Source organism: Drosophila ananassae, chromosome 2L (genome assembly GCF_017639315.1).
Source record: "Drosophila ananassae strain 14024-0371.13 chromosome 2L, ASM1763931v2, whole genome shotgun sequence".
NCBI lineage: Eukaryota > Metazoa > Arthropoda > Insecta > Diptera > Drosophilidae > Drosophila > Drosophila ananassae.
This window is the reverse complement of record NC_057927.1, coordinates 609756-630718: the sequence shown is the minus strand read 5'-3', so window position 1 is coordinate 630718 and position 20963 is coordinate 609756. Positions and strand designations below refer to the sequence as shown.

Genomic DNA, 20963 nt, shown 5'->3' with positions numbered 1-20963 from the left:
TGTTTGGTGGATAGTTGGGAGTCAAGAGCTTAGAGAACCTTAATGTTTTTTTGCCAGTGCAGTGAGCCCCCGCTCCTGACCTGATCCATTCTGCGTAATTCAGTTGCAGTTGAGATTGAGCCGCTGCTCCAAGATGGCGGCGGCCAGGACACAAAGGCGGCTACAGGCCGACTGGCAGCCAAAGCTGGCTAAAACTTAAAGCCGGCGGCCTCTTCAAAGGCCGAATCGGCCAGCGTTCAATAGGCTTTGTGCTGGAAGCTGGGAGAGTCGGGAGACTGAAGCTAAGCCGAGATGCTGTCGCTGATGCTGGGAAGTAAGTTGGCAAGCGGCTATAATGCGCTTGGATATGCAAAATTGCATTGAAATTTGAATTCAATTCAGGAAGGGGCCATTGGCCGCGCGGAGCATCGCCTGGCGCAGTTGCCCATTTCCGCTCCTGCCCACCTGATTGTGAGACGCTGGCCAATTTGAATCAAAAAACTCCGCCGCCACTCTCGAGCAAATTACGCAACTGCCTCCTAGGGGTTAGAGTCTTCGCCAGATACAGCAGTGCAGCTGTATCGCTTTGCTTCGAATTCGAATCGGAATCGGTAGCCAGTGGGGCATTTGCATGCCCACATAGTGCAGCTTGGGGAAAAATGAGTCTCTTAATAGCCGCCGACAGTTACAAAGTGCCAGGCAATTGTGCCAAATGCCGAGGGCTCCCAGATTCTTACACAGTGGAAATATCAGTAACGAACCGCTGAGTGCTTTTGATTCAAAGATGCATTTTACAATCATGATCTTGGCTCTTTTCTTAAGTCTGAATATGAATTTTGGGAATAAAATGATTTCCTGTGTGGCTTGCAACTGCGCCGCCTCTTTGGCCGCGTTGCTTGGGGCGTCCTAGCCAGTCACTTTGCTTTTCAATTTTCAAGCGATCGGGATACGCCTCTGGGCGTTCCAGCCAACAATTTCAATCATCAAATCCTTCGATTTCTCGATCTTAACCTTCTACTCCAAGTGGAAGGTTAGGTGTTCTATTACTCGAAGAAACTGTACCTGATCTCAGGGGAAGCATCTAAAGGATGTGAGGTGTTCCAGTACAGTGCCAGGGGTCGGACGGGGGATATTCCGAAAAGTCACAAACGAAGGCTGAAACTTTGCAACTGTCAGGCGGATTGAAGGACATGCCAATAGCATCCCGCCTCAATCAGACGCGCGGGATCCATCCGGATGGAACCCTTTGGTTTTAGGACTAGGTAAGGCTCAATGCGGGCGCACAAACAAATCTTGGCTGTCACAGGTCTTCAGATGCGGATTGAATGGGAACGTGGACGTGAATATGGATTTCAGTGCGAGCCTCGCACGTTAGTGGGCGAGCGTGTTGCGGATATGAAACATATCTCCGGTTAGCAGGCAGGACATTTCCGTTGGCCGCCGCCCACCTCCCCGCCTATTGCGGAACTCCATTCAGCTGTCATAAATCCCATGTTCGAGAGTTGGGATTTGCGGCAGGATATTGCCCAAAAGGATACGCGCTGCTCGGTCGACTGTGTAACAACTTGATGGGCATTTGAATGCAGCCTCGTGTCATTTAGTTGCCACAAAGAACTGGGCAGTCTACCGTGCGCCTTCCACACGGCTCCCACACCTTTCCAGTGGCCACATCCCGCCCTGCCCTCCTCGCATTATCCGCCAGAACATTTCAATTGAGTGGCCCAAAGTGAGACACCTGACACTTAAGCGCCAGGACCGGGGGGCGACTGAGTTGGGATGATGAGCGGCCGGCATCGTGGAATGCTCGACCCAAGGCGTTCGTCTGACAAATGAGACAAAGTGACACAAGTCAATCAAGGACACGAAAATGCGCCGCATATAAATTCCGTTCGATTGGCTCTCGAGCGGCCCAGTTTAGTGGCCAGTGCACTGAGCGAAACCCGTCCAGCGGAAGGTGCCTCCCAGGTCCATCTTTCGGTGGTTCGAAATTTAGTGGGTTGGTGCAATTACAGAAGTGGGTCTCCTTTTCCAACCCTTCATCTGATTCCTGGAATGCCTCTAACGTAACTGCACTAATAGTAGCTGTTGGAAGCGTCCTCCCGACACTGATTTCGAGCAGTGTCCTAAGCCTCTGGAGCAACTATACGAGCTGTTCCCTGTCTGGTCTCTTGGGGCCGAAATGTATTTAAATGAATTCCGTCAGCGTCAGCCCGGCCGGGTCGGCCAAAGTGATGGACGCATTTAAACTGTCAATACGCATCCAGCTCAGCATCGCATCCCAAGGAGGAGACCGCGGCACGGCGCGGCGCGTAAGCTTGAAGTCACTGAAGTGGCGGAGACAATGAATCCTGTCAAATCAAGGCTGAGAAGCCGGGCTGGCGATGCGTGGCGAGGAAGCGCAAACGGAGCACCAGATACCAGATAGCCGCCAGGCACCCCCTCCCTGCGGATTCAAAACCCATTAGAGTTAAATACATTTTGATTTTGGATTTAATTTACGAGTTAACTAGGTGGGAGACGAGTTTCGCTTTCCTGCGACTGAAGCCGCCCAGGGGGTGGAACGAAGAGTTGCGAGATATTTAAAATTTAAAGATATAGTTGTTCTGGCTGATCTATTTCACATTCAGTTTATATTTGGTTAGAACACTTCGATTAGATAACCGCTTTATTCTTAAATCGCCTGGTTTAAGGATTTTTAGGAACAATCAGGTGGCTTCATCCAGAAATTCTATCAAACAATTCTATTGGAAATCCGAAAGTTCCAAGGAGTCACTTCATTTTAGAAGCGTAGAGAATATTCGTATTTCCTTAAAAAGGGGTTATCCAGGAGGAAAATAATAGGGGTTTGTAAAATAATCTACCAATTTTTGTATGTACTGGGTGTCTATAAGTTATAGAATCCCTTTTGAAACACCCATGGCTGATAGTCCATGGACAGGCGGCGGGCCGGCGACAAGTGATGAGTGAATGCAAAGAATTTGAATATTGTGCCGCGGCGGCAGTTGACATAAATCGTCATTGACAGCAACACCGCCTCCTTCGGGGCTGAACACGCAACCGAGCCAGAAGGGATTGGCCGGTCGCAGGGTCCTCGATGGGACAGGAATGGGAATCAAGGAACGGGATCCGCAATCCGCGCTATTGTATTCGATTTGCGCAGGATGATTGCTCGCGGGTCGGCTCGGACCTGTCAGCGGGCTTTCAAAACCAATTCTAATCGATTTGGGGCACTCTGACAGCGCTTATTGGCAGCGAGCGCGTGGCCGCGATACAGAAAACACCTTACCGAATTTCCAGCCAGAAAGTGTCAACAGCATTTTGGCTCAGGCGAGTGAGTAAAACGCAAGGAAAGGAATGCCAGCCGCCCAGTGCCGAAGCTGCAATGCCCTGCTCCAAGAGGCTATGCTGTCAGGCCAGGCAGCTCTCCGATCTGGCATGTCCTTTCGGCTTGGGTACTGATCTGGAGTACAGCCCTTCCGGAGAAGCTGAAACACCCTCAGAAAGGGTAGAGAGCTAATAACTTAAACGGAGGCCGCGCCAGATTGCGGAGCAGAAACAAGAACAATAACAAGCTGCAGCAGCACTATCGTTATCTCGTGGAAGCTGATTGGAAACAGATAATTAAAATCTTCTAATTAGGCGGCATGTTCACGCACACACACGGTTGTGTGTGCCGTGTGTGTGAGTGTGTGTCACCTTAACCACTGTCGGCTGTCAGGGGGAACAAGTTCATAAATCTTGCGTCCAACAAATCGTTTTGCAACATGGGAGAACATTACACAGAGCCAGGGAGCAACAAAACGCGTGGAAAAATGGCTCATAAGGTTGCCGGATAAGATATGCGGCCGATTCGGTGGCCCATAAATATATATATTTGAACTTGTACTTCCATATAGTGTTGGTGGGAATAATCCTTCGGTAAAAGCCTCAAGAAACTTAAGCAAGATTTTAAATTTGTTTGTATCATAAAGCACTTGAACCATCTTTTCAGTCATAATTAGTCTTTCCTTCATTTTCGTCACTTAACTAAATTGCAGTTCAGCTTATAGTCTGAGTGCAGTGCAGTTAAACTGGTCTTTAGTTAAAGTAACTAAAATACTTTTACATTCTACCTGCTCCACTGTGGCGACATCTTACGGCGAGCGTTGCAGACTGCAGCTAACCCTCTCGAAACTGCCACTAGAGGGCGCTTGACATTTAAGGTTTTAAACGCATTGGAAGAAAAATATTGTACAATTTATGGTTTATTTTGCTTAATTGTGACATTGGAAAGCTTAGGCATTCGCAACATTCGCAATAATCTTGATGTACGTCTCCACCCCCTTCAGGTAGGTGTCTGCGTGAAGATATTCGTCGTGGTCGTGCAGCAGGACGGGAGTATTGTTCATAGGCGAGAATCCCAAGGCCGGAATGCCCACATGGCGGATGAAGCGGCTATCGGTGCCGCCAGGGAACACCTGCAGCTTGATGGAGAGGCCCCTGGAAAAAATAAAAATTGGCACCTTGACCCTTCAGAAACACATGCAATCTCACAGGTCATCCGTTGCCCTCTTGAAAGCCACCCAAAAGGGATTGGAGTCGTTCGTGGCCGTGGGCGGCACGCGTGGTGTGCTCTGGAACGTTCCGAACTCGACTTCGATGTCTCCACCCGCCTCTTCAGACCACCTGAGAAGCTTTAAAGGAATACAAGAGGTTATGATCAAGATCAGAGGACTCCAAGCAGGCTCACCGTGGCATGAAACTCCGAGATGTCGATATCTATCGAGAGGCGACAGTCAAAGCAGGCTGTCAGCAGAGGAGGAACCACATTGCTCTGGACTCCGCCGGCCACCGTGGTCAGATTGATGGTCGTCACGTCGCCGATCTGGAGCTCGGGGTTGTCCTCCAGCCGTCTCACTTGAGCGCTCCGGAACTCCATCATCTTCTCGAGGATGTAGCTAAACTTCTCCCCCGCCGTATTGGGCATCAGAAGCAAGCCGTGGCCTGCTGAACCGCCGATCTTGAAAATGACACCTGCCGAAGGTATTTGAATACGATTAGATGGCCAACATAGAGCATGGCTCATTGATCTTACGTCGTACGGACCGCTCGGCAAAGAACACGGGAAACTCTGGGGTGGGCGAGGCAATGCCTTCATCGAGGCTGAAGCCAATGTTCAGGGAGCGGAAGTCCTGCGAGGACACAAAGGCGTGCATTCCCAACTTTCCCCCAACTTCTTCATCTGTAGGAGAGTCGGTTAGTGGAACAGCGGGAGAGTAGCTCTAACCCTACCTGGTACAAAGGAGATGTGGATGGTCCTCTTGAACCGGGAGCCACTCCGCTTCAGAGCCCTAATGGCAGCCAAATACTGCATCCCCACACACTTCATGTCCTGGCTACCCCTGGCGAAGATGCGGCCCTTCTCGTCCAATTCTGCGCCAAACGGAGGGTGCGACCACTTTTCCGGGAAGACTGGCACGACGTCCATGTGGGAGTTGAGCAGGACACTTGGCAGATCCGGCTGGAGACCCTCCCATGTTAGGACCACCACAGGATTCTTCTCATTGGCAGGATAGCATATTCTAATGGGAAGGTCTAAGGCCGAGGCTTGACTCTTCAGAAACTCCACACACGGCTCTGTAGTGGGATCAGGAACACATTTTCATATATCCTGTTGGTATAAACCATGTACCCACCATAATCCGGATTGGGGTGCACACTGGGGATGCGTAGATATTCACGGAAGAACTGAATCTCCTCGTTTGCCTCCCAGACGTTAGTACTCATAGTGGATCTCAACAAAGGCGAACTGAAACTGAACCAGGCATCCCAAAAAGAAGATCTAAGTTCTCCATAATCCCCGACTGCTTATCTCTAGACTCTGTTTATCTCAAGGCAGCTCGATAGTAAAGCGTCTTAGAGATACTCTTCATTACAGGTCGTAACCACGATACAAAAACCATACAGCTATTTTTATATAACTATACATACAGTGGCTGGGTTCTGGGCGCACTAACGGAGTTCTATATATATAGAACTATACAGAGTATATACAGTAATTGTCCCATGGCCGTAACTAAGTTTATTTTTATTACCTTAGCTTACATAGCATATCTTAGCATAGAATCATAGCTATGTGTATTACTAGACATTGGCAATGTTGCCTATAATTTTGGTGTATATGTCCACACCCCTGAGGTAGGTGTCCGCCCGGATGAACTCGTCGTGGTCGTGGAGCAGCACGGGCGTGTGGTTCATGGGCGAGAAGCCCAGAGCCGGAATTCCCATCTGGCGGATGTATCTGCTGTCAGTTCCTCCCGTGAATATCTGCGGTCTTACGCAGAGCCCCCTGTGGAAGACTCAGATAGGTAAAGGTTGAATGGTTCTTGGAGCTCTACTCACAGCTCATCAGTGGCCTCTTTAAACGCCATCCAAAAGGGGTTGCTGGAATCGATGGCCGTGGGAGGGACCCGGGGCTGCTTCTGCTCGTAGGTCAGTTCAATGTCTCCGCCCGCCTCCTCGCACCATTTATGGAGCTTCAAAAAGGACCAAGCTGTTACATTCGCAAGCTGATTTGCTGGGAGGGCTCACCTTAGCTTCGAACTCTTCATGGTCCACGTCGAGGGCCAGGCGGCAATCGAAGCAGACTACCATTAAGGGAGGCACAACGTTGCTCTGGACTCCACCACTGACGCGGGTGAGGTTAATGGTCGTGACATCGCCTATGACCAGATCTGGGTCGCTTTTCAATCTCTGCTCCTGGGACTTCCTCATCTCCATCATTTTGCTGACTACGTAGTCGAGCTTCTCCCCAGCGGTCTTCGGCAGCAGAAGGGATCCGTGGCCGGCAGTGCCACTTATGTTGAAATATACACCTTTGGGTAAATTGGTCAGATTATTATTCACTTTTTCTGCTTTAGAGACTTACGCCACACCGCTCTTTCGGCATAGAAGACGGGGAACTCCTCGTCGGGCGAGGCCAAGCCCTCATCCATTCCGAACCCGACGTTGAGGGCACGGAAGTGGTCCGTGGTTACAAATGGCCTCATTCCCCGTCGGCCTCCCATTTCCTCATCTATGTAACGAACACGTTGTGTACAGATCTTTAGATAATAGTGTTAAGGCATAATCCCACCTGCCACAAACGATATGTGGATAGTCCGCTTGAGGCGAGCGCCCTCCTTCTTCAGAGCCCTGATGGCTGCCAGGTACTGCATCCCCACACTCTTCATATCCTGAGCTCCCCTGGCGAAGATGCGGCCCTCCTCGTCCATCTCCGCTGCGAAGGGGGGGTGCTTCCAGTTCTCCGGAAAGACGGGCACTACATCCATGTGGGAGTTCAGCAGGATACTGGGCAGCTCCGGTTGGCGGCCCTCCCAAGTCAAGACGACTATGGGGTTCTGCTCATTTTCTGGGTAATAGACCCTGAGGGGTAGCTCTAGATCCTCGGCCTGGCGTTGAAGGAATTCGAGGCATGGCTCTGAGGGAATCAATTGAAATTATAATTATTTTGATTGTATAATTACTGAAAGTTGAAGTAGAAACTCAAAAATTCCTAATAGAGCAAAAATTTTCCATGGAATTTTCCTTCATTATTTTATTTGTACATTTAAGCAGGAGAGAGAGAGAATACCCACTGTAATCGGGATCAGGATGAACGCTCGGAATGCGCAGATACTCGCGGAGGTACTCGATCTCCTCGTTGGCGTCCCACTTCCCGCTGCTGGAACACATTCTGCCAATTCTAATGTTTTTAAGTGCGATCCGCGGCGATCGAGAGCTCGCGGTAGACTGCCTTGTGTTGGATAGTGGCGGCGTCGAGTTGCAGCGCCGCCGTAGAGCTAATGGACTTATCTGACTATCAAAACAATTGCAACGCCAACAGCAATGTCTATGGAAAAACACGATACGCGGGCTGACGGACGGAGATAATTCCAAAAAATTTAAAATGTGTGCCATGAACGAGACCGAGAATTGGCGAGGGGGCATAATAATGCTTTTGTTTTTGGATTCGTAGTGACTGATTAGGGGCCCACCGTGTCCGTATCGCAAAATTTCAACACATAGGACTAATTTGGAACGTTAGACCTTACTATCTCTGCCTTATCACTCGACACTCGACCCAGATACGGGTTAAAGGTCATCTTTGTTCGTCCACTGCTTTGTTTACACTGGGACTGCTTGTCTGTAAATGTGTTCCACCCGCCATGTATTTTACAGGAACTGCTTGCCAAGTCCATGTACTGCTTGTCTCGAGTTTAAAATGAATCTTTTATTTAAATATATTTAGTTTACTTTGTATCGTGCGTCTTGGCGTGTAGAACATAGATTAGGATAAAGACTTATATGCGAGAATACGAAAATCACGACCCGGCTCAGGCCTTGCGCTCGAAGAGCACGGGGAATGGCTTGCCCTCCGGCGCCTGCAGCCAGTTGTCCTCCGAATACTTGACATTGTTCTCAGTCTCGATTACGTGAAACGTGTAGGCGTGGCGGCTCTTCTGCGAGCGGTTTGGCTCGCTCTTGTGGACCACGTTGCCGTGGATCAGGATGCAGGTGCCTGGATTAGAGGGAATGAGGTCAGAAGATCCTCTTCATAGAATGGCTGAGTACTCACCCTTGCTGACCTGCATCGGCGTGAAGCTGGACTGGGGGTAGATGGGCGCCGCCCGGTCGTACACCATCAGCTCGCTCGTACCCTGATCCGGGTTCCGCATGTAGCGCCTGTGGACGCCGCTCTTGTGCGAGCCCTTGATGAACTGGAGGCAGCCGTTCTGGAGGGTGCAGTCCTCGAGGGCCAGCCAGAAGCCCACCGCCGAGTTGGGCTCCGTGTGCAGGAACCAGGAGTCCTGGTGCGGCGTCACCTCCCCGCCCACGCCGGGGTTCTTGTAGATGTACATGCTCTGGCAGACGGCGGGGCGGTTGTAGTTCAGCTGCCAGCAGATCTCGCGCACCCGGTTGCTGAAGGTAATGGCGTTGAAGGTGGGGTGCTCCACGTGCAGGGCGTGGCCCACTTTGTTCAGGGCGATCATGGGGTCCACCAGCAGCTGGCCCTCCTCGCCCACCGCCCCCTTCTCGAAGAAGTAGCGCACCTTGTCGCCGGACTCCATGAAGTACAGCTCCTTGCCCTGGGCATCCTCCTGCTTGATGGTGCTGAAGATCTTGCGGTTCGTTTGCGGAGCTTCCATGCAGAGGGCTCTGCCGGCCTGGAAGAGGGAGTCCACCTCCTCGGGCGTGAGGAAGTCTTCGATGACGATGTAGCCATTCTCGTTCAGCTGCGAGCGAAAGGGGGTGAAGGTTCCGATGTTAATATTGTAACTAATCTTGCGCCGGCCCGTCTGGCGAGTGCCGTAATCGGGCGACTCCTCCCACCTCCCACCTCCCACAGTACAAAGTATTCTCTTATCTATTGGGGGTAAAGTTTCTCGCACTGTATGCGCGATCTCTGTTCACCTTTCGGGCGATTCGCTAATTAACAAATTCCTGCACACGTCAAAACGCTAATGCCGCCCGACACAAGCCCACAGCACTGAGATCCGTGCCCATTCATCGAAATCACTCAACGTAAAATTGAAAATTCACACATTCCCCCGTTTTGTTTGTTTGGGTGCTTGGGCTACTGATGGCTATCCCATCTGGTCTAGTAGTTCTATCGTTCAGAGTCAACGTCAACCTTTCGGGCACCAGTATTAGGGCACCCCGATTTCGGCCTGGTCAACATATTCTTGTGGTGGGTGCTCTCCGGCCGTCCACCCTCCCCCACGTCGGTTCCAACACGAGTGGGGCTAAATAAAATAAATTTAAATGGCTTGAGCGAGAAAATCTCGAAGATGAAAAACGAGAGTAAAAATAGTCGCCGTGACTCAAGGCACTGAACACCTGAAGTGATTGGGGAGATGAAAGAAATCGGGTTGGATCGTTTGGGGATCGGGTCAGCTGTCGAATGTGGCCGCAGTCGATCCATGGGTTCCTAAGTGCACCACACCGCAGTGTGTCGAAGGGGAGTGGGGCATCTGATTCCGCTTGGAAGGCGTGTGCACTGGAAAATTACCCCAGAGGGTCGCACACATATGCTCCTCGTCTGTCAGTCGTAACATGCTTAGCCAGCTGATTTTGTAATCGCAGTCGTTGCTCGGATGTGATAATGGCAAGTGCAGTGGGGCTTGTTTGTGCTCCGAGGGGTGTTTTGCATTTTGCATTCGTTTTGTAATCCAATCGTTAAGTCATTGGCAAAGCTAGAACTCGTAACAGGCCCACGGAGAGAGGGACGCTACTTTCACTTGATTCATTATAAATCAAACCTTCTCAAACTTTAGAGCTGCTATTATGTCCCCATTAGGTTCCATAAAGTCAGTCTGGAATACCAATCGCCAACTCAGATAGTGCGCAACTCTGATAGCTTGGAGGCGATAAGAAGTGTTTGGGTGAATATTGTTTATGATTAAAATGCGGCGTACGGACAAACCAGTTTCCAGCCAACTGAACAAACTATTCCGAACCATAATTAAGACCCGTAACTATTATGAGCTCCACGCTCCGTCTCAGAAAACGAGTCTGGTAGCTTAATGTCCCCATTCCTCCATCCAGTAGCCCCGTGAAGCACCGTCGCCTTGACCTTTCCGGGTGCAGAAACCGAAGAACGTTCTCTTCCGATGTGGATACTCGCGATTATGACGAACATCGGTGTAAATAAAAGAACAACTCATCCCAGAACGGGATGACTAAGGGAGAGTGCTTCTGTCTAGTATAGATCCCGGAAAATGGGAAATGGAAAACCGAATCTGCGAATCCGAAATGGTGCAGAGTTGACCCACCTCGTCCAACAGTTTACTGTGCATTCTGGCCGACTTCGAGTGGTTCCTGGTTCGGTGGATGAATAATTGAAGTTCACTTTTGTTTTCGCCTCGGACCTCTGTCTTTTGTTTGGGTTTCTGAACGTTTAATTTTCCGTAGTCGCTTCGCTGCGATCGAGAACGTTTCGCACGGCTTGGCGTTTCTTTTGAAACTGAACTGTAGAGAAATTTTCGAAAACGCTCGAAAATGTCTGGCGAAGGCGCGAAGAGCGGGCGGAAGCGGTCGGCGGCAGCTCCCACGCGGCGCTTACCGTTACATATTCTAAACATATGTCTCTCCCGATCCGGCTCTGTTAAGAAGCAGCGATCGGCGCTGTTAATGTTCGGCGCGTGTACTTGGTGTTGCTATAGTGCCGTATAGCTATGGTGTTCCTGGTCGCTATCAGCCGGAAAGTGTGCCGGCCAGCCATTGACTTTGATAAATAAATGCGACTCTAGCTCTGTCCGATGGGGGCTTTCTACCCCCGTCTCAGTCCCTCCACTCTACAGGCCTGCCGCTCGACCTATGATCCCTGGAAACACGTGTGCTGGCTGTGATCAGCAGTCGGGGGTCGCCCTGCCCTCTCACAGTACATTTCCATATGTTACATGTGCACGTACGTTATGCATCCACAAGCGAAGGCATACACGAACATACTTTTGTGAATTAAACGGGCATGCTGGTACAATCAGAGCTACTACATAGAGGTACCTACCAGATACGTTCTAGCACTTATTTCAGATACTTTCGTCCTTTAAGAGACCATTGAATCTGCTAGTTCTTGCTCCCTAGCCCTCAAGCAGGAAATGGAGACAGATGACCAAATTACTCAATCAGTCCAATCAATACCCCTCAATCAGCTAGAAGCCTAGACTTGGTCAACACTTCAGATTAGAAGATTGAGATGGTGGCTAAGAGGAAGACTTGCTGTCTACCATATACCACTTGGAATTACTGATTCCTCCTTGGGAGCTTACAATAGGTCTTTGTAGCTCTTGATACAATATGAAAATTATTCAAATGCCAGTTCTGCTATTGAGGGATAAAAGGCAGAGACATAATTGGTTCGCTTAGTTCCCTTGAGTTTGCCTCCATTTTAGTTCCGCTCATTTAATACATGCTGCAGAATAGCTAAGGCCGACTATTTATTTGTGAGACTCGTACATTTCCTTGACAACTTTATGCCGACTGCAAACACAAATATTTGCACCTCCGAGCGCCGTGTGAGTAGCAGTGTGTGCTGTAACATGTAACCATGTAAGCGGGCAGATGGTTGTGTAGCTGCAAGGAGGTTGCACGCGCTGGTTCCGGCTTTTTGGTCGGTAGAAGGGAGTGGATCCCTAGGGTCCTTGTGCTACTCGCTCGCAGTTATCAATCGATTATTTAAAAGATATTCGCGTGCGGGGGGGGGTTAGTACGTACTGAAGGAAATATTGGGAAAGGGAATAAAAAGGATTCTTGCATTGCTTTCGCCATTCAGAGTAATTAAGGCCGTTGCGACTGCGCTGGTGGAGTTGCAGCAGACGATGTAAAGCTGAGCGGATGTTTTGCCACAGCCGTTGCCCACCCTTCCATGATCACCAAGTCCGCGAAATAATTTTTTGATGATCCCAAAGAAAATCCGGCTAATTAATTTCACCTGCCATCTTCATCCTGCATGACTCCTCTAGATAATAGATTAGCAATTCATTTTTAAACGTTATAAAATTTATTCATGGTTATTAAGTTGCATAAGGCAAAAGAAGGAAATTTAAATCAATTATATAATTAAATGTATCTATTAGATAGGTTATAATCGAGAAAACAAATTATCTTAGAATTTATATCTTTATAAGTTGGTATAAGAAATAATAAGTCGCATTAATAGGCAATAATATTTTATATGTCTATATAAAATTAATAACAAGAATCATGTTTATGTAGAGAATCTTGTCTTCCATAGCGGGTATTCTCTAATATTATTTCCTAAATGTATATCGTAAAATGTCTCCATAGTAACTTGTTCATTTCCAATTCAAATTTTATAGCAAGGGTTTATGATTAACTTTAGCAAGGGTTTTTTTTTTTTTTTTTTTAATGTTGGAACACGGCAAGAGTATTAAAAATAATGTTCCAAGATTCCATTAATTTTTATTAAATATTTCTTAATTAATTTAAGGAAAGAAATGTAATTCATTTTTCTTTGTTGTCATTGCGGAAGGCCATTATTAAATATTGGGAATAAAAAAAAAGGAAAATATATATATATAATCAACTGTTAGCCAGCACGTGCCAGAAAAATTTTCGTTTTTATTTTTTTTTGTTCTTTTCTTTCAGTGTACCGTTGTTCGGTATTTAATTGCAACCGCGTGGTTCGATTTTACCGTATGGGAGATAAAAATCTTTCAGGTAAAGCTTTTATTACACTGAGAAAAATCAGCCTAACCACCAACAATATTTAATTTGGGGTAATGAGTTTTTTTTTTTTTTTTTTCACTTACATCGAGTTTAATTTCCACGTCCAAAAGATCTTTTGTCGGGTTGAGCGATGAATCTATAATTTTAGGGCATAGAGGTTATTTTTATGTATGTATATATATATATATTCACCAAATTAATTAATATTTCCATACCGTTCAGTTTTAGTATTTAAGTAATAAAAAAGAAATACAAAATTAAGGGAACTGGAAACGTTATTTTCTTACATTATTAAACGCCAAGCTCCAAAAAAAACTAAATACTACCAAAATAAAAATAACCAAATCAAATTAATAATTCCGGAAACCAATACGGGACAAGCGTAACTGTCTTGGGCGATGAGTGACGTCATTGGATGAGAATAATTCGGGTGCATATGCTGGCCATTGGCGGGTTTTAATTAATGAGGGAAAATTATTGCACATGCACCTTAATCCCAAAAGAAAATTGTGTCTCTCACACTAATTTATAATAAATCCATCAGATCCCGCGGCGTGGCGCTGGAAGCCCTTCTTAGGGTAAACTGGCTGCTTGGGGGATTGTATACTTATTCCCAATGTAAGAACAATACACAAATGGGTTCTTACTGGGTGCCAATTCGACCTAAAAAAAATAAGTCGAATAAAAAAAATCGCGTGAGGCCGAAAACAAAGGTTTTATTTACCTTGAATTGGCACCGCAAAAATGTAATTCACTTTTAATACACTGAGCGCTGCTCACTTCCCTCTGCGTTTAGTTTTGGGAAACTTATGTGGAAATTCCCCACCACGTGTCTTTTTTTTTCCGGGGGTTAAATATATACTGGAGTTTAACCGCGAGCGATGCGCTTATCTTAGCAGCCACAAGAGAAAAGAAGTTGGCCGCTGCTTATTCTATGCTTAGACCGATACTTAAATGCTCAATTCTGGGTAGATAATTGATTATCAATAGATAAGAAACTTTAAGCTTAACCAAGCTTTTTGTTTTTTTTGTTTTGCATTTTCGGTTATTCCAAGCTTAACTAAATGAGGTTTACTTTTAGGCATTTGGTTTGTTGTTAAGTTACAACAAGCGCATTACATTTTCCCCCCCACTAAAATCTAACTTGGGGTGGAACAACACAAGGAAGATTCCCGCTTGTTGTCTACGCTTATGGCTTAATATCTTTGGCATGGAAATTCCCGATCAGGCGGCCTTGTAGATCTTCTAGCTCGTAATATACCTTCCCTAACTTCCTTCGCACTCGCGCTTTAAGGAAATTGGGAGCCAGCTTGGAGCTAAACCCTTTTGCGAAATTGCTTTGTTGGAAATTACGTCGAAAAATTTCTTGACCTACTTTAAAAGAAACGTCCCTTGTGCGCGTGTTGTAGAACTTTTCATTCCGATTGCGTTGGGCTATCATGGTTTTCTGGGCTTTGCTGCGTAAAATGTCTAGGGAGTCTTCCTTATTAAATTGGACACTTCGATCTTCTAGCATACCTAAATCTCGTAGTAGTTGAAAAGTTTCGCCATTCGTGACCATATGTTGACCAAACGTTAGCTTATATGGGCTAGTGTTTATGGCCAGATGAACTCCCGATCGTAGAGCGCAGTTGATGCTACTAAGGTTTTCGTCCCAGTTACTCTGATTTGGGTTTATGTAAGCCTTTATGGCTGAAAGAACTGATCTATTCACTCTTTCCGACGCGTTTGCCTGTGGGGAATAAAAGGCCGTATATGTATGTCTGATATTATATTTGTTTAACAAGCAATTAAAGGTTTGCGATTTAAACTGAACTCCATTATCAGAAACCACATATTCTGGAACCCCAAAACAATGAAAAAGATCTTCTTCCAAATATCGCACAATCGAGTCGGCGGTAAACTTGCGGACTGGTTTCAAAAAGGGAAACTTAGTGAGATGGTCGAGCACCACAAATATACCTACATTTCCCGATTTACTGCGTGGATAGGGCCCCAAAAAGTCAACAAATATCTTCTGAAAGAAACGCTGGGGTATTCCAGTGTTTCCCATAGGAGGTTTAAACGATCGATTAGGGTGTTTCGTGGCCTTACAAATATCACAACTATTGATGAAAGTTTTTATGTCGTTAACCATGTTAGGCCAGAAATAATAACGTCGGAGCCTTTCTATGGTTTTGTTTATACCTCCGTGGGCATGCAATGGGTCTCCATGAGCAGTCTTAATGGCATTCGGTACGAGTGGGCGTGGAACCCAAAGTTTCCAGCATTGGTCATCGGAAATTTTGGTATCCTCTGCATGTTCGGAGCGTCGGTATATATGTTTACCTTGAATTTTGAGATCCGGTAGGGAAGAGCTATTAAGGCGGATCTTACTCCTAAGCGAATCGTATTCGGTTGAATCGAATTCGGGGGAATTGACGTCAACTATTAGACTATCACAAGCAAGGGTTGACAAGTCTTCGGTAAAGGTTCGCGAAAGAGCGTCGGGGACTACGTTGTGAGTACCTTTTCGATGAAGTATCTTGAATTGGAATCCTTGAAGCTTAAGAGACCAACGGGCGAGACGCGAGCTTAGATCTGCCTGGGCCATAAGCCATTTTAAGGAGGCATGATCTGTAACTATTACGAAATCCTGTCCTTCGACATAAGCTCTAAATTTTTTCACGGCCAAAACAGCGGCATAGCACTCCTTCTCGGTAACGGTGTATTGACGTTGACAACGATTTAGCTTCTTTGACATGAAAGCGATCGGCACCTCTGCGCCATCTTTATTCACTTGCATTAAGACTGCACCTACTCCTGTGTGGCTTGCGTCGCAATGAAGTGAGAACGGGAGCGAAAAATTGGGACTGTGCAGTACTGGGGCTGCACACATGCTTGCCTTTATGGACTCAAAAGCCCCCTGGGCTTCACTTGTCCACTCAAACTTCCGATTGGTTTTCAAAGTGTCTGTCAACGGGGAAGTAATAGCGGAATAATCCTTAATGAACTTATGATACCATCCGGTCATTCCTAGGAATCTTCGAACCTGTTTAACCGAACGGGGTGTTGGGTAATCTCTGACTGCAGCTATCTTATCAGGATCGGTGCTAATAATACCCTTACCTATCACGTGTCCTAAGTACTTCACCTCTTTTCGACAGAATTTACTTTTTTCAACATTAATTGTAAGATTTGCACGAGCCAGGTTGGAAGCGACTACCGATAAGACTTCAAGATGTCGTTCGAAGGTATCGGAGACAATGAGTAAGTCGTCTAAATATATAAAAACCTCATTACGTAAGTAGGCTGGAACTATTTTATCCATAAGTCGCGACATAGACTGCGGCGCATTAGTGAGGCCAAAGGGCATGACCACAAATTCATACAACGGACGTCCGGGTACTGAGAAGGCCGTTTTATCGCGAGATTTCGGGTCTAGCGGTATTTGCCAAAAAGCATCTTTTAAATCGAGGCTAGTAATGAATTCAGCTTTTGGCAATCTACTTAAGATACCATCGATTATTGGCATTGGATATGCATCCTTTACGGTGACGGAATTCACCTTCCTACTATCTACGCAGAGTCTTACTTTTCCTGGTTTCTTCACCAACACTACTGGAGATGACCAAGAGCTGTTAGATTCTTGAATAACTCCTAATTCGAGCATTCGATCGAGCTCGTCATACATAAGTTTCTCAATTGCCGGTGACACGGCATAATGCCGCTGCTTAATCGGTTTAGCTTCTCCCACATCGATCGAGTGTGAAATTAACGATGTACGTCCTAGTCCCTGCTTAGAAAATGACGGGAATAATTTGATAACGTTCTGCAATGAATTCTGTTGATCCTTCGAAAGTTCTCTCATACTTGGATCGCTAATGGAGGCTAGATTATGATTTTTGGTTAACAGATGCATTGGGAGTAAGTCAAAGGCGGTCCAAAAGTCAATTCCCAGATATAAGTCTTCGACTAAAGTAGGAACTAAATAAAAATACAAGGTTTTTGTTTCTCCTCGGTAAGTAATGTCAGTTGAAAATTTTCCGACTATAGTTTGACTTTTCCCGTCAGCAGTTTTGATCTTGGAGGTCATTAACTTGTATTTAAGGTTTTCCTGAAGTAGATCGTTTGCAAACCTACCACCTATGCAACTTACAGAAGCACCAGTGTCCATTAATCCAACTACAGACTTTCCACAAAGCATCACTTGAGCGTGAGGACGTAAGTCAAGAGGATTATCTAATATGGATGAAAGGATTAATTTCTTTTCTATTTTACATTGTTTTTTAAAAGCTTCTCGACGACCAGTAGACCGTTTTCTCTTAACGTCTATCTTAGATATAGGGAATGGTATACATTTAGGTTGCGGTAGGGGGCCTACAGAAATGGGGTCGTCGGGAAGTGTTACTCTGTATTGGTCGCTCTGCTGATTAACTGTTTGCGTGCACTTTTCTGTGGTGCACGCCCTTGATAGTTTTTTTGAGCGTTTGGGTTACAAGTCCGACATGTAGGTTTATACGTATCGGCCTTCCCACAACCATAGCAAAATATTTTTCGATCAGCCAGACATTCTTGATATCTGTGACCTTTAGCGGAACAATTCCAGCAGGAAACCTCAAGCACAGAGAGCTCGTATTCGTCCTGACCTGAATCCTCATCTGATGAAGGTGCCACCTCTGGGTTCTGAAGAGAATTGACTTGTCGCCTAGGAGTGGGTCGAGAAGTCGATAGGGGATTCGGTTTTGAGACAGTTCTTAAGAACATTTCTCTTGTGCGGACCACTGTTCTTAACTCCTTGAGAGTAGTTGTAGGGACGTACAATATTTCATGTTGAATTTCCGGCAACAAATTATATCTTAATGTTTCCACTAGGGAAGCTTCGGACAATGGGTTTGAAAGTTTGTCGGCTAGGGCCGCTATGACACCATAGAAATCGTCAAACAGTTCATTATGACGTTGCTTGCGGTGTTCTATTTCTGACCTAATACTCCTATCGGTCCTATCATCGCTAAATTGTCCACGAAGGGCCTGACACAGACCTGGCCAAGTAAGTACAGTGACACTTTTGTGATATCGCCAGAACCATTCGCTAGCGCTACCCTCGAACAAATTACTGGCATATTTGGCCGTTAAATTAAAATCCCCCTCTAAAGTTTGGATCGTCAGGGCCTCTACACGATAGATAAAGTCTTCAGCTGACATAGAAGACCTTCCAGTGAATCTGAGTTTCCAATTTGCCATTATTTGGCTTATCCGATCGGGTCGTACTTCATAATGATTAGGATGCGGCAACTGAGTTGGTAATCCCATGGAAGGTTCTGATCTTGTTTCCGGTGGATTCTGAAATGGCAAACCCGATTGTGCCCTTGTTTGCCTACTAGATGGAGATTCATTGGCTGAACCCGCTAAACTACTATCACGAAGACATCCTGAGAGTGCTTGAATAATCTTGTTAGTCTGATCGGTTAAGCTAGAAGCTATCATCTGAGTTTGTTCTATCATGGCTGCTTTTATTGCTTCGGCAAGAGTTGAAGGTACCGTTTCAGCCGTATTGGTGGGTTCTTGCGGTTGGTTGGTGATAGTCTGAACCATATTATTCGAGTCTGAATTAGGGACCTCTGACTGTTGTACGGCAGCCATTCGTTTTGTTTGAAGTCGAGTCTGTAGGGATTGAGATGTTGAAGCCATGATGGTGCTTGTAGTGGATAATCGATCTGAACTCAGGTTTTCCACAGAGGCCGAATTAGATTGCGTTAGTTCCTGCTTACAGACGGGACACTTTTTTGACTTTCCTACTTTGGAATTGTAACACGCACGGTGAAAGATATGCCCACAAGATGTAGATAATAATTGCGCTTGGTAAACTATTATTTCGGAGCAAATGAAACAATGTTCTCCTGTATCACTCGTTTGAGACAAATTCTCCGTGCTATGGGATAACACCATTTCGGGGTTTCCTAAGTATAATTTAAGTATAAGTATAAGTAATAATTTTTCTTTTTTTTTTTTGAATTTAAGTTTACTTCTACCTACTATGTGGAATATGCTGTCTTCAACTTCATAGAATAAATTTATAAAAATAAGATTTTATAAAATTTATAAAAATAAAAATATAAGAATATATGAATTTAAGAGTTAAAAATTTCAAAACAAAATCTAGGAGTCATGCATTCTGCTTCTGGCTGATAGGAATTAATTTGTATTTTTGTCTATATATGAACGAAAGTGTTGCAAGATCTTAATTCTTTTTATAATCGTTAACCTCGTAAAACTTCGGCGGCCCATCTTCCGAATCATTGGACATCTTCCAGAAGTATTTACTAGGCTTTGAATATAAGGATTGAGCCATGGCCATTAAGTATTCGGTTGGAAAAGTGTCTCTATCAGAAAAAGATATATTCCTAGTCCGTATACTCTTCGAGCCACAACAGGGGATTAGGTTAGAGAGGATATTCTGTTGGAAAGGCGCCTGCATCAGACAAAGATATTTTCCAATTCAGATTTATCTCTCAACCCCAACGGAGAACAGCACAGGATGGAAGTTTTAAGGGATGACTGCGGCTTGAAATCCGCCAATTCAATTGCGCTTAAACTTTACCAGCCCTGCCTAAACACCGGACTAGGTTAAGCCGCGATGACTCCGGAGTTATATCCAATTAAAGATGTAACGCATCCAGGTAGTCGAAGCTTAACCACAGTATCTAGTTATCGGAGTTAAACACTTGGCCTTGAAGTCTATGAGAATTTCTTGGATCCGAAGTGGCATCCGAAACTAACTAATACGTACGAGGGTATATGTCGGATGGAATGACATAGATATTTTAATTTTTGTACATTTTATTTTCCTGGGCAGCCTTAAACGGCTAGCCCCACGTTGGGCGCCATCTTAAATAATATTGTAACATGTAACCATGTAAGCGGGCAGATGGTTGTGTAGCTGCAAGGAGGTTGCACGCGCTGGTTCCGGCTTTTTGGTCGGTAGAAGGGAGTGGATCCCTAGGGTCCTTGTGCTACTCGCTCGCAGTTATCAATCGATTATTTAAAAGATATTCGCGTGCGGGGGGGGGTTAGTACGTACTGAAGGAAATATTGGGAAAGGGAATAAAAAGGATTCTTGCATTGCTTTCGCCATTCAGAGTAATTAAGGCCGTTGCGACTGCGCTGGTGGAGTTGCAGCAGACGATGTAAAGCTGAGCGGATGTTTTGCCACAGCCGTTGCCCACCCTTCCATGATCACCAAGTCCGCGAAATAATTTTTTGATGATCCCAAAGAAAATCCGGCTAATTAATTTCACCTGCCATCTTCATCCTGCATGACTCCTCTAGATAATAGATTAGCAATTCATTTTTAAACGTTATAAAATTTATTCATGGTTATTAAGTTGCATAAGGCAAAAGAAGGAAATTTAAATCAATTATATAATTAAATGTATCTATTAGATAGGTTATAATCGAGAAAACAAATTATCTTAGAATTTATATCTTTATAAGTTGGTATAAGAAATAATAAGTCGCATTAATAGGCAATAATATTTTATATGTCTATATAAAATTAATAACAAGAATCATGTTTATGTAGAGAATCTTGTCTTCCATAGCGGGTATTCTCTAATATTATTTCCTAAATGTATATCGTAAAATGTCTCCATAGTAACTTGTTCATTTCCAATTCAAATTTTATAGCAAGGGTTTATGATTAACTTTAGCAAGGGTTTTTTTTTTTTTTTTTTAATGTTGGAACACGGCAAGAGTATTAAAAATAATGTTCCAAGATTCCATTAATTTTTATTAAA

General features: G+C 45.4%; 3 protein-coding genes across 3 annotated transcripts; all 3 read right to left on the bottom strand.

Annotated features, from left to right (window-relative positions):
* Positions 1 to 4205: 4205 nt before the first annotated feature.
* Positions 4206 to 5829, bottom strand: LOC6500303 (aminoacylase-1B). Its single transcript, XM_001952897.4, has 6 exons — positions 5655 to 5829; positions 5251 to 5595; positions 5054 to 5200; positions 4709 to 4992; positions 4513 to 4652; positions 4206 to 4458 (listed from the first exon to the last, which is right to left on the bottom strand). The coding sequence occupies exons 1-6, from the start codon at positions 5743 to 5745 to the stop codon at positions 4254 to 4256; spliced, it is 1212 nt and encodes a 403-aa protein (XP_001952932.1). The 5' UTR covers positions 5746 to 5829; the 3' UTR covers positions 4206 to 4253.
* Positions 5830 to 6020: 191 nt separating this feature from the next.
* LOC6500302 (aminoacylase-1) lies at positions 6021 to 8076 on the bottom strand. The gene is made up of 6 exons (XM_001952896.4): positions 7596 to 8076; positions 7094 to 7438; positions 6887 to 7033; positions 6550 to 6833; positions 6361 to 6494; positions 6021 to 6307 (listed from the first exon to the last, which is right to left on the bottom strand). The coding sequence occupies exons 1-6, from the start codon at positions 7945 to 7947 to the stop codon at positions 6103 to 6105; spliced, it is 1467 nt and encodes a 488-aa protein (XP_001952931.2). The 5' UTR covers positions 7948 to 8076; the 3' UTR covers positions 6021 to 6102.
* A 134-nt stretch (positions 8077 to 8210) lies between these two features.
* On the bottom strand, positions 8211 to 10968 carry LOC6500301 (phytanoyl-CoA dioxygenase domain-containing protein 1). Its single transcript, XM_001952895.4, has 3 exons — positions 10773 to 10968; positions 8576 to 9233; positions 8211 to 8518 (listed from the first exon to the last, which is right to left on the bottom strand). Exons 1-3 carry the CDS (start codon positions 10794 to 10796, stop codon positions 8334 to 8336), a joined length of 867 nt encoding a protein of 288 aa, XP_001952930.1. The 5' UTR covers positions 10797 to 10968; the 3' UTR covers positions 8211 to 8333.
* Between the last annotated feature and the right edge of the window lie 9995 nt (positions 10969 to 20963).

Excerpts from the sequence above, each read along its gene's own strand:
- LOC6500303 (XM_001952897.4), bottom strand. The coding sequence starts at position 5,745 with ATGAGTACTAACGTCTGGGAGGCAAACGAGGAGATTCAGTTCTTCCGT. Across the intron at positions 4,993-5,053 it reads TGCCGAGCGGTCCGTACGAC|GTGTCATTTTCAAGATCGGC; the intron begins GTAAGATCAATG and ends TACCTTCGGCAG. Across the intron at positions 4,653-4,708 it reads TCTCGGAGTTTCATGCCACG|CTTCTCAGGTGGTCTGAAGA; the intron begins GTGAGCCTGCTT and ends ATTCCTTTAAAG.
- LOC6500302 (XM_001952896.4), bottom strand. The coding sequence starts at position 7,947 with ATGCCCCCTCGCCAATTCTCGGTCTCGTTCATGGCACACATTTTAAAT. Across the intron at positions 7,439-7,595 it reads TCATCCTGATCCCGATTACA|AGCCATGCCTCGAATTCCTT; the intron begins GTGGGTATTCTC and ends TGATTCCCTCAG. Across the intron at positions 6,834-6,886 it reads TGCCGAAAGAGCGGTGTGGC|GTGTATATTTCAACATAAGT; the intron begins GTAAGTCTCTAA and ends ATTTACCCAAAG.
- LOC6500301 (XM_001952895.4), bottom strand. The coding sequence starts at position 10,796 with ATGCACAGTAAACTGTTGGACGAG. Across the intron at positions 9,234-10,772 it reads ACAGTAAACTGTTGGACGAG|CTGAACGAGAATGGCTACAT; the intron begins GTGGGTCAACTC and ends TTTCGCTCGCAG. Across the intron at positions 8,519-8,575 it reads GCCGATGCAGGTCAGCAAGG|GCACCTGCATCCTGATCCAC; the intron begins GTGAGTACTCAG and ends CCTCTAATCCAG.